We start from the raw sequence: 15,044 nt of genomic DNA, 5'->3' as shown, positions 1-15,044 counted from the left end.
ATGGGGGCTTCTTTAAATAGGAAGGTCAGAGAAGGCTCCTGACAGATGAAGTGACAGCTTCAATCATATTTTCAATAAGCAATGTCTTTAAAAATTTTGATTGGATTCCAGATTTGCAAGTGTGAGAACTTGTTAGGTGAACAGTCTTCCTGCTTGGTTCACTGACGGAAGTCCCAGAACCTTGAGGAATATTTGTAAGAAAGCCTCCTTTCCCACAACAGGCCATGCCCTGACCCTGGAGTGCCTGAGGGTGAGGGGTGAGTACCTCCCAGCAGCAGCACGCCATTCATGTTTCCTTAAAAGACCGAATTAAGGGACTTCCTTGGTGGTCCAGTGGCTAGGACTCTGTGCTCGCAATGCAGGAAGCCTGGGTTTGATCCCTGATCAGGGAACTAGATCCCACATGCCACAACTAAAGATCCCGCATTCCGCACCTAAGACCTGGTGCAGCCAAATAAAAATAAATGTAAAAAAGACTTACAAGTTCATATCTCTGAGACTGTACATTAGGAAACCATTTAAGAGTCTAGCTATTTCTGAAAAAGCCCAATAAAAAAGAAAAGTAGCAAACATACTATGAAATCATGGAGCACAGCAACGAGACTGCGGGAAGTTAGCTGCACAATGAGCAGCATCCTGGGACAGTGCAGGTCTAGGCCACCAGTCACTCAGTGGGGGCTGCCCAGCAGTCCTCGAGAAGGTCCCCCTCTCGGTCTCATTTTCTCTTTGTACTAACAGCCTCTCAGGCTCCATAACCTGTCTCATCCAATTTAGAAAAAGTAAGTTATTGCTTTATAAAAGGTTAAAGGACAAAATTGGTTATTTTCATCACAAATTTCAGGATAAGTTGTTGATTCTTGCTCTTCATGCCTGATTTGCATCATTTGCCTGATTGTGCATCATGATGTTCTGATTTGATAAGAGTGTGGGTTTATGTTGGCAGTCAGATTCAAGTTCGGATCCTGGCTCTGTCCCTTCTGGGCTGAGGGATGCTGAGAATTGATTTAATTTCCTGAAACTCAGTTTTCTACCACTGGTGATGATAATTCACAGCCCTGCTCGATGCAGATCATATTGTAACACATGTGTGCTCAGTAGATGATAATGATAGAGTCACAGCCCTGCTCGATGCAGATCATACTGTAACACGTGTGTGCTCAGTAGATGACACAGTTCTAATTCCTGTCAGACGCTGCTGTCCTTCCCCATCTCCAGTGAATCTTGATCCCTTAAGAAGGCCAGCCTTCCCTGCTCCAGATCCCAGTCAAAGGCTGTGTGGGAGAATGGTGTGAGCACTCATCCCAAGAGGGCTGGTCTTTGCTCCCTGTCTCCTAACAGGTCAAGTCTGGGCACTGGTGTCATGGGCCCCAGGGAGAAATGTCTCCCCTGGGGGTGTGTGGAGGCACAAGTACTCAGCACCATACCCGCTGGTCTTGGATCTGGCTCTGTTGGTACACGCAGCTCCATCTGGCCAGCACTGAGCTAAGGTTTGGAAGAGAATCAAAAAGAAGGATTGGGTTGGCTGCACCAACAGGATGTTGCAATGTGCAGGACAGACAATATAAAACATACATGAACCCTGCATGAGCAGGGCAAAGGACAGGGCTAGGTGTATAGCAGCACATTACGGCTGGATGACAGAAAAGGGAGTCCCAGGAACAAGAAAGTACCTGGAAGATTATAAAACAGGAAGGACTCCAGAAAACAATCCCATAAGGTTGCTTATGAACTCCTGGACTCCTCTTTCTCCAACTCTGAGCTATGCAAGTATCGATCTGATCTGTCCTAATCAGTACACTAAAGGCTCTGAGGACTTACTGAATAGACCCCTGCCCAGGTTACAGACTGTGTAATGTGTGGCTTAGGCAAATAGGACAGCAAAGGCTTTGAAAACCACAGCCCAGAGAAGGCAGGTTGAAATTTACAGGGTGAACCTACCTGCTTAACATGAAAAGTAAAGATTTTCCATAGATTATTAACAAACTCAGAGTCTTGTACTATCCAAAATGTCCAGGATGCAATCCAAATGTACTTGACACATGAAGAACCACAAAAATCTCAATTTTCCCAAGGAAGAGAATGGTCAAAAGACTACCAACTCTGAGTTAGTAGATGTCAGAATTATCTGACAAACATTTTTAAAAAGTTATTGTGAAAGTGCTCTAATCAGTGATGGAAATTTTAGAAATTAAATACACAGTAATTGGAAGAAAAAATTCACTGAGTGGACTCAATAGCAGATTGGGGATGAGAGAGAATAAGAGTCAGTAAATTTGAAGACAGATCAACAGATGACCCAATCTGAAGAAGAGGGAGAAGAAAAGATTGACAAAAGAATTTCAGTGACTTCAGACAGTATCAAAAGTGTAATACTCATGTCATCAGAGGTCTAGAAGGAGAGAGTACAGAGCCCCTAAAAAGAAAAAAAAAAAGAAAAAACTTAAATAATGACTGAAAGCTTCCTAAACTGGGCAAAACTTCAGACCTATAGATTTAAGAAGCTCAGAGAACTAATGAGGATAAACCTAAAGAAACCCCTGGCCAGATACAACAAAATCAAATTTGTTTGTCCTTAGAAACCTAAGGACAGAGGAAAATTGCTGAAAGCAGCCAGATGAAAAGTGATATGCTGAATAGGGGAATAGTAATTCAAGTGACTATAGATTTCTCATCAGGAACTACTGGAGAAGAAGGGGAAACAAGATTTTTAAAGTGCTGCAAGAAAAGGATGTTAAACTACTGATAGAATTCTATATCCGTTAAAAATATCCTTCAATCTTTTACAAGTGGTTGACCAATTTTCCCAGCACCACTTGTTAAAGAGGTTGTCTTTTTTCCATTGTATATCCTTGCCTCCTTTGTCAAAGATAAGGTGTCCATAGGTTCGTGGATTTATCTCTGGGCTTTCTATTCTGTTCCATTGATCTATATTTCTGTCTTTGTGCCAGTACCATACTGTCTTGATGACTGTGGCTTTGTAGTAGAGTCTGAAGTCAGGCAGGTTGTTTCCTCCAGTTCCATTCTTCTTTCTCAAGATTACTTTGGCTATTCGAGGTTTTTTGTATTTCCATATAAACTGTGAAATTATTTGTTCTAGTTCTGTGAAAAATACCATTGGTAGCTTGATAGGGATTTCATTGAATCTATAGATTGCTTTGGGTAGAATAGCCATTTTGACAATATTGATTCTTCCAATCCATGAACACGATATGTTTCTCCATCTGTTTGTGTCCTCTTTGATTTCTTTCATCAGTGTTTTATAGTTTTCTATGTATAGGTCTTTTGTTTCTTTAGGTAGATATACTCCTAAGTATTTTATTCTTTTTGTTGCAATGGTGAATGGTATTGTTTCCTTAATTTCTCTTTCTGTTTTTTCATTGTTAGTATATAGGCATGCAAGGGACTTCTGTGTGCTAATTTTATATCCTGCAACTTTACTATATTCATTGATTAGCTCTAGCAATTTTCTGGGAGAGTCTTTAGGGTTTTCTATGTAGAGGATCATGTCATCTGCAAACAGTGAAAGTTTCACTTCTTCTTTTCCTATCTGGATTGCTTTTACTTCTTTTTCTGCTCTGATTGCTGTGGCCAACTTCCAACACTATGTTGAATAGCAGTGGTGAGAGTGGGCACCCTTGTCTTGTTACTAGAACACTTTCTAACACCATACACAAAAATAAATTCAAAATGGATTAAAGATCTAAATGTAAGACCAGAAACTATAAAACTCCTAGAGGAGAACATAGGCAAAACACTCTATGACATAAATCACAGCAAGATCCTCTATGACCCACCTCCCAGAATATTGGAAGTAAAAGCAAAACTAAACAAATGGGACCTAATGAAACTTAAAAGCTTTTGCACTACAAAGGAAACTATAAGCAAGGTGAAAAGACAGCCCTCAGATTGGGAGAAAATAATAGCAAATGAAGAAACAGACAAAGGATTAATCTCAAAAATATACAAGCAACTCCTGAAGCCCAATTCCAGAAAAATAAATGACCCAATCAAAAAATGGGCCAAAGAACTAAACAGACATTTCTCCAAAGAAGACATACAGATGGCTAACAAACACATGAAAAGATGCTCAACATCACTCATCATCAGAGAAATGCAAATCAAAACCACAATGAGGTACCATTACACGCCAGTCAGGATGGCTGCTATCCAAAAGTCTACAAGCAATAAATGCTGGAGAGGGTGTGGAGAAAAGGGAACCCTCTTACACTGTTGGTGGGAATGCAAACTAGTACAGCCACTATGGAAAACAGTGTGGAGATTTCTTAAAAAACTGGAAATAGAACTACCATATGACCCAGCAATCCCACTTCTGGGCATACACACCAAGGAAACCAGATCTGAAAGAGACATGTGCACCCCAATGTTCATTGCAGCACTGTTTATAATAGCCAGGACATGGAAGCAACCTAGATGCCCATCAGCAGATGAATGGATAAGGAAGCTGTGGTACATATACACCATGGAATATTACTCAGCCGTTAAAAAGAATTCATTTGAATCAGTTCTAATGAGATGGATGAAACTGGAGCCCATTATACAGAGTGAAGTAAGCCAGAAAGATAAAGAACATTACAGGATACTAACACGTATATATGGAATTTAGAAAGATGGTAACGATAACCCTATATGCAAAACAGAAAAAGAGACAGAGAAGTACAGAACAGACTTTTGAACTCTGTGGGAGAAGGTGAGGGTGGGATGTTTTGAAAGAACAGCATGTATATTACCTATGGTGAAACAGATCACCAGCCCAGGTGGGATGCATGAGACAAGTGCTCGGGCCTGGTGCACTAGGAAGACCCAGAGGAATAGGGTGGAGAGGGAGGTGTGATGGGGGACTGGGATGGGGAATACGTGTAACTCTATGGTTGATTCATATCAATGCATGACAAAACCCACTGAAAAAAAAAAAAAAAACAATTGTAATAAAAAAAAAGATAAAAGGATGGAAAATTAAAGATCATGAAAATTTTAATCAAGATCAATTTCAAGAAGTTTTATCAATATCAGGCAAAGTAGACTTCAGACCAAGGAAAACTTCCCCAGATAAAGAGAGATATTATACAATGATCAAAGGATAAATTCAGAAAGAAGGTGGAATAGTCCTAAATGAATGTGGATTTAACAATAAGACTTCAAAATACTTAGAAGAAAAAACTGACAAAACTGAAAAGAGAAATAGAAACAGCCATAAGTATAATCTAAACTTCTCTCTCAGTAGCTGAAAGAACAAGTAGACAGAAAATCAGTAAGGGTACAGAAAATCTGAACAAAACCATCAATCAATTGGATCTAACTGACATCAACAGAACACTTTATCCAACAAGTACAGAATACACATCTTTTTAAAATGCACAGGGAATATTCACAAAGACAGACAATACATTCACTCCTTCACAAAACTGAAGGCATTTTAAATAATTTTAATCATACCAATTATGTTCCCAGATCATAATGCAATTAAACCAGAATTAGTAAAGAAAGACAACAAAACATATTACATAGCAGACTTTTAAATAATTCAGTAGTCAAAGAGAAAATCTCAAGGGAAATTAGAAAATATTTTAAACAATGAAAATAAAAATGCAATATATCAACATTTGTTATACGCAGCTAAGCAGCTCTTAGAGGGAAATTTATGACCCCCAAATACATATATTACAAAAAAAAATCTCAGATCAATAATCTAAGCTTTCACCTGAATAAAGTAGAAAAATCAGTGCAAAATATACCTAAAGCAAACAAAATGAGCACAAACTCTAAAGGTAAGAACAGAAATCAATGAAATTTAAATCTAAAAATCAACAGGGACAACCAATTAAGTCGAAATTGGTTCTTTTAAATGATCAATATCTCAAAAATATACAAGCAACTCCTGAAGCTCAATTCCAGAAAAATAAATGACCCAATCAAAAAATGGGCCAAAGAACTAAACAGACATTTCTCCAGAGAAGACATACAGATGACTAACAAACACATGAAAAGATGCTCAACATCACTCATTATCAGAGAAAAGCAAATCAAAACCACAATGAGGTACCATTACACGCCAGTCAGGATGGCTGCTATCCAAAAGTCTACAAGCAATAAATGCTGGAGAGGGTGTGGAGAAAAGGGAACCCTCTTACACTGTTGGTGGGAATGCAAACTAGTACAGCCACTATGGAAAACAGTGTGGAGATTTCTTAAAAAACTGGAAATAGAACTACCATATGACCCAGCAATCCCACTTCTGGGCATACACACCAAGGAAACCAGATCTGAAAGAGACACGTGCACCCCAATGTTCATTGCAGCACTGTTTATAATAGCCAGGACATGGAAGCAACCTAGATGCCCATCAGCAGATGAATGGATAAGGAAGCTGTGGTACATATACATCATGGAATATTACTCAGCCGTTAAAAAGAATTCATTTGAATCAGTTCTAATGAGATGGATGAAACTGGAGCCCATTATACAGAGTGAAGTAAGCCAGAAAGATAAAGAACATTACAGTATACTAACACATATATACGGAATTTAGAAAGATGGTAACGATGGCCCTATATGCAGGGCAGAAGAAGAGGCGCAGAAGTACAGAACAGACTTTTGAACTCTGTGGGAGAAGGTGAGGGTGGGATGTTTTGAAAGAACCGCATGTATATTATCTGTGGTGAAACAAACCACCAGCCCAGGTGGGATGCATGAGTCAAGTGCTCGGGCCTGGTGGGCTGGGAAGACCCAGAGGAATCGGGTGGAGAGGGAGGTGGGATGGGGGACCGGGATGGGGAATACGTGTAACTCTATGGTTGATTCATATCAATGTATGACAAAATCCACTGAAAAATAAAAAAAATAAATAAAAAAATAAATGATCAATAAAATTGACAGAACTTTAACAATGCTGATCAAAAAAAAAAAAAAAACAGAGAGAGAGAAAGAAGAAAAGATGCTAATTGCTGAATCTGAAAAGAAAGGGCATATCACTAAAGTTCCCCTGAAGTATTAAGTTACAAAAGGGAAAATTATAAACAACATTATGCACATAAATTCAACAATTTTGATGAAATGGAACAATTTCTCAAAACAACAAGCTACCCAAAACTACTTGTTTCTATTTTCTATAACTGTTAAAGAAGCTGAATTTATAATTAATACCCTTCTGAAAAGGCAATATCTGATTGCAGATGAATGTATAGATTTTGTGAATCTCCCAAACATTTAAAGAAAAAATATCACCAATTATATACAATTTACAGGAAAAAATAGAGGTGTGTATGTGTGTGTGTGTGTGTGTGTGTGCACACGCGCACACATGTGCATGCACGCATGCACACATGTATGCTCAGTCATGTTCGACTCCTTGCAATCCCATGGACTATAGCCCACCAGGCTCCTCTGCCCATAGAACTTTCCAGACAAGAATACTGGAATGGGGTGCCATTCCTTTCTCCCAGGGATCTTTCCAACCCAGGGACTGAACCTGCATCTCTTAGTTCTCCTCCATTGGCAGGTGGATTCTTTTACCACTAGAGTTACTGGGAAGCCCTAAAGGAGAGATTTGTCTCCAACTTGTTTATGAGACTATCATTATACTGGCACCAAAACTAGACAAAGACAGTAGTATATAAACAGAAAACTATATTCAATAACCTCCATGGCAATAGATACAAAAATTCTCAATATAATATTGCCAAATTGAAATAACAAAAGAAAAACTTCTAATACACCAACAGAAAGTGGAATTAAACCCTAGAATGCAATGATTCCCTGCAATGAAATCCCTGGTTCAATATTCAAATATCATCTAATGTAACCTACCATATTAATGTCTAAAGAAGAAAAACATCCACATGATCATATTAACTGATATAGAAATGTATTTGATAAAATTCAACATTCATTAATGGTAGAAATTCTCAACAAAAAAAATACAAGGAAACTTCCTCAATCTGACAAAAGATACCTACTAAAAATCTATAACAAATATCTTACTGATGAAAGATTTCTGACTAAGAAATAACCAATAAAGAGTTTCCTCTCTCACCAGGTCTGCTCAACATCATACTAGAAATTCTAGTTAGTGCAGTAAGAAAAAGAAATAAAAGGCATAGAGATTAGAAAGGAAGAAATAGACCTATCCCTACTCACTGATTATATGAATATCTGTGTAGAAAATCCCAAGGAATCTAAAAACTTCTTAGCACTGATATATGAGTTTAGTAACATCATAGAATACAAAGTCACAAACATCAGTAACTAGCAACGAATAATTGCAGACCCAAATGAAAACACATACACACGTGCATGTGTGTGCGTGTGCATGCGCACACACACACAATCATTTACAAAAGCTTCAAATGAAATATTCAGTATATATCTAATTAAACATGTATATGTTGGAAATTATAAAATGCTAATAAAACAAATCAAAGAAGATTTAAATATATGAAGAAGCATACTGTGTCTACCTAATACATGGAAAAAGGTGTGTAAGTACATTCAACATTTTAAAAATTTCAATCCTCCAATTGATGTATAGACTTCATGTAATACCAATAAAAATTCTGGCAGAATATTTTTCAGATATAGATAAGCTGATTCTATAAATCTGTATGGGAAAGCAAAAAAAAAAAAGACCAGAAATATTGAAAAAGGAGAATAAAGTTGGAGGAGCGATGCTACCTAATTTTAAGACTTATTATAAAGTGACACTGTCAAAAGGACAGGCACATATTTCAATGGAATATAATACAGAATCTCCCACCCAACATAAATCTCCCAAGCCCGCATAAATAATGCCTATGCTGCTGCCTATAGGTATTTGAAAAACATAAAAGCAATTCAATGATGAAAGAATAGTCTTTTCAAAAAATGATACTGAAAGTCATACATTCATTCTAAATAAATGAAACCCTGATCTGTTCTCCATCATTATAGTTTTGTCTTTTGGATAATGTCATATAAATGAAACCATACATACAATACAATAACTTTTTGAGACCTGATTCTTTCAGGCGAGTCATTGCATACATCAGTAGTTTGTTTTTAATTCCTGAATAGTATTTCATAATATTGATGTACTCCAGTTTTTTTTTTTTTTATCAAAGGACATTTGAGTTGTTTCCAGTTTTGGGCAATTATGAATGGAACCTCTATAAACATTTTACACAGAACTTTGTGTGAACACACATTTTCATTTCTTTGGGGCAGATTTTCTCAATCTTGACACTACTGAAGTTTTGGACTAGCGATTTCTTTGTTTGGGGGGCTGTCCAAACAAAGACGTGCATGTTAGAAGGCTTAGCAGCATCCCTGGCTCCTACCCATTAGATTCTAGCAGTATTCAGACTACATTCCAGTTGTGACCATCAAAATAGCCCTAAATCTAGCCAAATGTCCCCTGGGGGCAAAATTATTTCTGGTTGAGAACCAGTGATCTAGGGTAAATACTTAGGAATAGGACTACTGGGTCATATGGCAAATGTGTTTTTAAATTTATAAGAAGCTGTCAAATTGTATTCCAGAGTGGTTGTGTCATTTTTATATCACCAACAGTGTGATGTAAAGTTTGCTTTGCCCTCTCACCAGCACCTGGTATTGCCAGTATATATTTTTTTTCTGATTTTCTTATAGGTATGTAGTGGTTTTAATTTTCATTTCCCTAATGGGGTTTACATGGTATTCTTCAAACTGAGAGGGTCCTGGTTTATTCCCTGCCTCCAAAGAGCATAGTGGTTGTTGAAAATTGCTTGAAAATTTAAAGTAATTCCTCTCATTAATTTATCATATAACTAATGCTTACAAAGGTTTTCAGTATTTGGCAGAGGAGGAAAAGGGAGACCCAGGGAGACTGAGTTGGAAAATACCTTTCTGTACATTCATGCAGGAAGACACCTGATGGCAAAGGTTTATTAGTCTGCTGTTAACAAAGGCTGAGATCTGAAATGATACTCTCTTGACACATACACTGGAATTGACTAGAAAACAAAGAGGCCTTTGTTTTCTATCACCCACAGAAAAGAGCAAGAACCCAATTCTCTATAAGAACAGAAACAGGCTTTTGAGCTAAGGGGTAGGAGGAAAATCAGGGACCAGGAGACCTGGGAGACAGGACACCTGAATTTGAACTACAGCTCTTCCACTCAGTAGATTACCCTGGGCAAATAATTTTTATCCTGAATCCAAATTTCCTCATACTTTAAATAAGAATTATAACCTTTATCTCACAGGGTTACAGTGATGACAGAATGAGATAGTGTGTTTGAAAATGCACAGCATGCCTCAGGCAATTAATACATGTTGAGTTAATGAATAAATCTTTTTCAGAGTCTGTAAAGGTGGAGTAAGAAGTTGGTTGAACATATTTAGTCTTTGGATTTCATATAGTTGTTTTACTTCAAATTAGCCAACTTTGACTGAGTGCCAGGAAGTTGATAACTTTCTGTGTGATTTAACACCCTTCATGACATCATTCATATCATGAATTTAAAGAGAATTTATACCCAAACTATCCATCAAGGGTGAGACAGAATAAAAAGAAATTCAGATATGCAAGGACTCAAAAAATTCTATCTGCAGTGCACTTTTTCTTAAGAAGCTATAAAACTTGTCATAGTGTATTCTCTGGCAAACTGTAGGGTGCTGGACTCAGACAGGTCTTGGTCTGCATCCTAGCTCCACCAGTTACAAGCCAGAGGTAAGTCAATTAATCTCTGAGAACACTAGTTCTGTAACATATAAAGGAGGGTGATGCCTAATTTATAAAGTGCAGATAAACTGTGTAAGGCGGTGGCATTTAGGTAGTATGTAAGGCAGGTAGGTGCCCAGCAGAGGTTCATGGCTTCCTTTCTCCAATCCTCACTGCCCAGCATAATTCAATTAGCTATTTTTATGTTCCATTCCTATAGGTCTAGGGTCTGGAGGTCAGAGTATATATAAACTCATGGGACATATAAACTCATGGAAGGGATTTGCTCTACATTCAGAGACTCCTGAAAGCCCCTAAGTCTCCAGTGTTTTCAAGACTCACAGGAATAATATCAGACACCCAGATGAGCCAGTGTGAGTGTCATAACCACTACACCATGCACAGTGAGAGAATCATGGAAAGTCAGGGAAACCATACATTTCAGGTATTTGGGATAGGCCTTTATGATATACCATATAGGCAGCAGGCATGCCAACTCACAGGCTGAGTGTGACAATGTCTTAGTAAACATTATGTCTATAGTCATAAAAGCTTCTTTCCACTTTCAAACCCATGATTTCACTGCCCAGTGACAACAGAATTAGAGAATGTGGTCAACTGCTCTGATGGCCACAGAGCCTTCTTACTGTGTATTTGTCCCTTTGCAATGTGACTTTGCCCCTCCTTTTATTAAGAATGGAGTCTATCTGCCCAGAGGCTGGCTCAGCCATGGGACTTGCTTTGGCCAATGTTTCCATGGGACATTAGTAAAGGTGATGCAAGCAGAGGCTTGATCTAAACCTCCCCAATGGGGGCTGCCCTCTCTTCCTGCCCTGATCCATACTGTAAGGGGCCTGAGCCTTCTCAAGGGTGAAAACTGGACAGAGGCTCAGCAAGAGCCAGAGTTGTGAATCAGGTCATCTTGGATGGTCCTGAGCCAGACTAACTGCCAGATGCTGTAGCCCCAGGAGAGGCTCCGGAAAATTCCAGACCAGAATGCTGACCCCAGAATAGGAACAAATCCAGTGTCTCTGTATTAAGCCACCCAGTTTTGGTGTGGTTTACTCCACCACCATGAAAAACTGATACAGCCCAGCAGGGACCTTACTACCAAATGCAGTCTACATCTGAACAACAAAGATGATCCAGGAGCTTGGGAGACATGCCCAAGATCATGCACCCAGTCTGGGACTCTTAATCCGTGACATCTGAGTCTGGGCATCTGGTTGGGGTCCACCAGGAAGACCCCTTTCTTAGTTCTCAGTTGCCATTAAACCAGATGAAGCACCTAGAGGCTGTCACTAACTGCTTTCATAGATTTTACCAGTTTTATAACAAGTAATGGATTCCTCCCATTGCACGCACGCCCTCTTCCTCCAGAGTGTCTGTAGTGGGGATTAGGGCTGCACGTGCCAGGTGGTGATGGGCAACTTCACTCCAACACTGGTTTCCAATGCAGACCCACATGACTTGGGGTGGAGTTATTTTCCTCTCTCTTCCATGTCTTCCTTTTCCTTCTGGGGACCAGCACTCTTACCCATGGCCCCACTAGCAGGTGATGGGCAAGCTGAGTTCACCTTTGCCGGAGGGGACTGCAAACTCCAGCAGCAGCCCTTTTGGAGGTAGCACTTCACAGGAGGTAGCACTTCACAGGTCTCTGGAGGTGCAGTAAGTAGCACAGAATGTCTGATTTCTCTTGCTTCGGCCAGAAGAAACAGACATGTGATTTGCGAGCAGGAGGATGAGAAAGAATGGCTTCTGTAGCTCTGAGTGTGCCTGTACGGAAGCCCCCACCTTGCCTGGCCTCGGCGCTCACAGTTCTCGCTGCACCTATAACTACTGGTACAGTTACCATTCAGTCTTTCTCACGCATCTGAACTCGGCAGAGAGCTCATGCTGGTCTTGCCTTCCTGGGGTCTCGGAGAGGGTCCTCCCTGTGGTCACCAGTTCTAAACAGCCTATCCATGATGGCTCTCTGGCTGGTGGTTCGCCCTGCCTGGACCCCAACCTGGTCTCCATCCTTCTCTCTGAGTGAGTTGTGGACATACCTCCTGCCTCCAGGGTCTCCTGATGGGGCTCTGCCAAGTGAGCCTTGGAATTGGGTACTGTGAGTCTAGCGGGAAGAAGGCAGGAAGTTGGTCAAGTGCATCCTTGAGTCTGACCCTTGCTCCTTTCTGACCTCTTCAGGTGCTTAATCTGGTTCTTTCTGGGAAAAACTGCCAGGCCAGTGTCCATGCTGGGAGCAGCAGCGCAGGGTCTGTTCTCATCTGTCCTGGGGCTGGAGGGCCAGGTCCTGGGCAGGAGTGGTGCTGTACATGTCACTCACCACGGGGCCAGGCTCCAGCATGATGCTTACCTGCTCCGGAACCCTGCTGGCCCAAGTTTCATAGAGGTTACTTTAAGAGACCACCACCGTTGCCTGGTGGTCTAGTGGTTAGGATTCCAGCAGCAGCCTGAAGCTTCAGAGCCTGGTGAGTGCGTGGGCAGCTTGGGCCCTCCCCAGGCTGGCTGGACAGTGAGTCCCTCTCTGCAATGCAGGGGGCATGCTTGAGTTCATGAGATGCACATGGTGACTGTGTACACTTTCTTCCAAACATCCAGCAGGGTCCTGTCATCCCCTACCACCTTCCTTGCATCCTTGGTAGAATCTAAGATCTTAAGGCAGGAGTCCTCCTTGTGTCGTCCCCAGCTTGGGGGTCCCACAACCCCCGCCCCCATCACTTCCCAAGCCATCAGGGAGAGGGCTGGGGCAGCACTTACCCCCCACCCGAGCCGCCGTTCTTGCTGAAGTGTGTGCGTGGCTCGCTGGAGGCCAGCTTCAGCAGCTCCGTCCATTCCCGCTCCCATTCCTCCTCCGTGTACACCAGCCCTGACTGGCACAAAGGGGGGTGGGGTTAGGAGGTTGCATCCACCTCTTCATGCCTGCACCCACATCAGTCTGGCTGAGAGCCTGACTTCCCGACTTGGTCAACCCCTGGGGTGGGCACCTGTTAGTGGCCAAGGACCGTCAGCATTTGCTCGGGACAGAATTTGTTCAGAAACCCCAATCTCCAATCTCTATGCTTTCGGAAGTCCACTCAGCAACAGTGGTCATTCTCAGGGGCTAGAGCAACCGAATGCAACCTGCATATGTATTGGACTGGGTGCCAACCACTGACATGTGTGCGGGGACCCGGGCAGACCCATCTTCAAGGGCTTCCATGCCAGCAAAGGGCCAGTGCTCACCAAGGTTCTGGGATAAGCATTCTCTTTGGACTGAGCACATGCCCTGGGCTGGGGCCACGCCAGGGCCAACCAGCGGCCGCACCAGCAGTGACTCACAGGTGACCATCTAACTCACCATTCAGGTTGGGACAGCCTTGTGCGTGAGGGTAGGTGGTCTTCATAATTATACCAGGACAGGTGAGGGGAGTGGATGTCAGGTCGCTGTGGGCAGGGGCTGACTGTTGGAATGGGATCCTCTTTAGTGGGCTTGAGTAGGGGATGGAGCCATTGCTGCCTCATCTCATAAGACAGACTTGATATTGGGGCCCCAAATAGAACCCCATCTTGGCCTTGGCTGCGCCCGGCACGGTCCCGGCTCTGCCTGCTGACAGGTACCCACCTCCTTGTTCTGCTGGGTCTGCTGCCACCTCCACCTTCGCTTCAGGGCCTCCCTCTCGGCCCCTGTCCTCATCATGGTGTAGAGAGCTTTCCGCAAAACCAGGTCCCGGTCGTGAAACCCCCACATTCCTGCAGGCAGGAGGCCCATGACGAGTAGAGGAGAGAGGAAAGATGTGAAAGTAAAGTGAGCGTGTTAGTTGCTCAGTTGTGTCTGACTCTTTGAGACCCCACAGACTGTAACCCGCCAGGCTCCTCTGTCCATGGAATTCTCCAGGCAAGAAGACTTCTCCAGGGGATCTTCCTGACCCCAGGGTCAAACTCAGTTCCCCTGAACTGCAGGTAGATTCTTTACCATCTGAGCCACAAGAAAATATGTGAGGAAGGGGCAAAACAGGAGGAGTTGAGACTGCCACCACCTACCAGTCCTGGCCCCCGTAGCTGTGAGAGCAGATAATGCCGTAGTGACAGATATTCAGTTCTCAGAATTAGCAAGCATCTGCCCTCTGCTCTCCCTCCTGATGCTTCCTGCTGATGCAGGTGCTGAATGAACGGGCACGGCCCCTTCTTAAAACAAGAGCCATTTCACTAAGTCTCGGGGCCCTTTGCAGGCTGCCCTCAACCTCTCAAGGTTTGTTCTGAGGGATGTAATGTTTGTGGTTCTGACCTTGTGTTTGAGTGGGAGAGAGCCTGTGGGGACAGCAGATGATGTGTCCTCATGCAGGGCCCCAAGCCAGGATGGCTGTCAGAC

The 15,044-nt window shown here is 42.0% G+C and overlaps 1 protein-coding gene across 1 annotated transcript in view; it reads right to left on the bottom strand.

The window, feature by feature from the left end:
- Positions 1 to 15,044, bottom strand: part of OTUD7A (OTU deubiquitinase 7A) — a 379,982-nt gene that overhangs the window by 33,160 nt on the left and 331,778 nt on the right. Inside the window, exons 8-9 of the mRNA XM_065906684.1 lie at positions 14,298 to 14,425; positions 13,454 to 13,545 (exon numbers count right to left, since the gene is read on the bottom strand). Coding sequence (XP_065762756.1) covers positions 13,454 to 13,545; positions 14,298 to 14,425 — 220 coding nt within the window. The remainder of the gene's footprint in view (positions 1 to 13,453; positions 13,546 to 14,297; positions 14,426 to 15,044) is intronic.

This window comes from Muntiacus reevesi, chromosome 15 (genome assembly GCF_963930625.1).
Source record: "Muntiacus reevesi chromosome 15, mMunRee1.1, whole genome shotgun sequence".
Lineage (NCBI taxonomy): Eukaryota > Metazoa > Chordata > Mammalia > Artiodactyla > Cervidae > Muntiacus > Muntiacus reevesi.
This window is presented reverse-complemented; position numbering and strand designations above follow the sequence as displayed.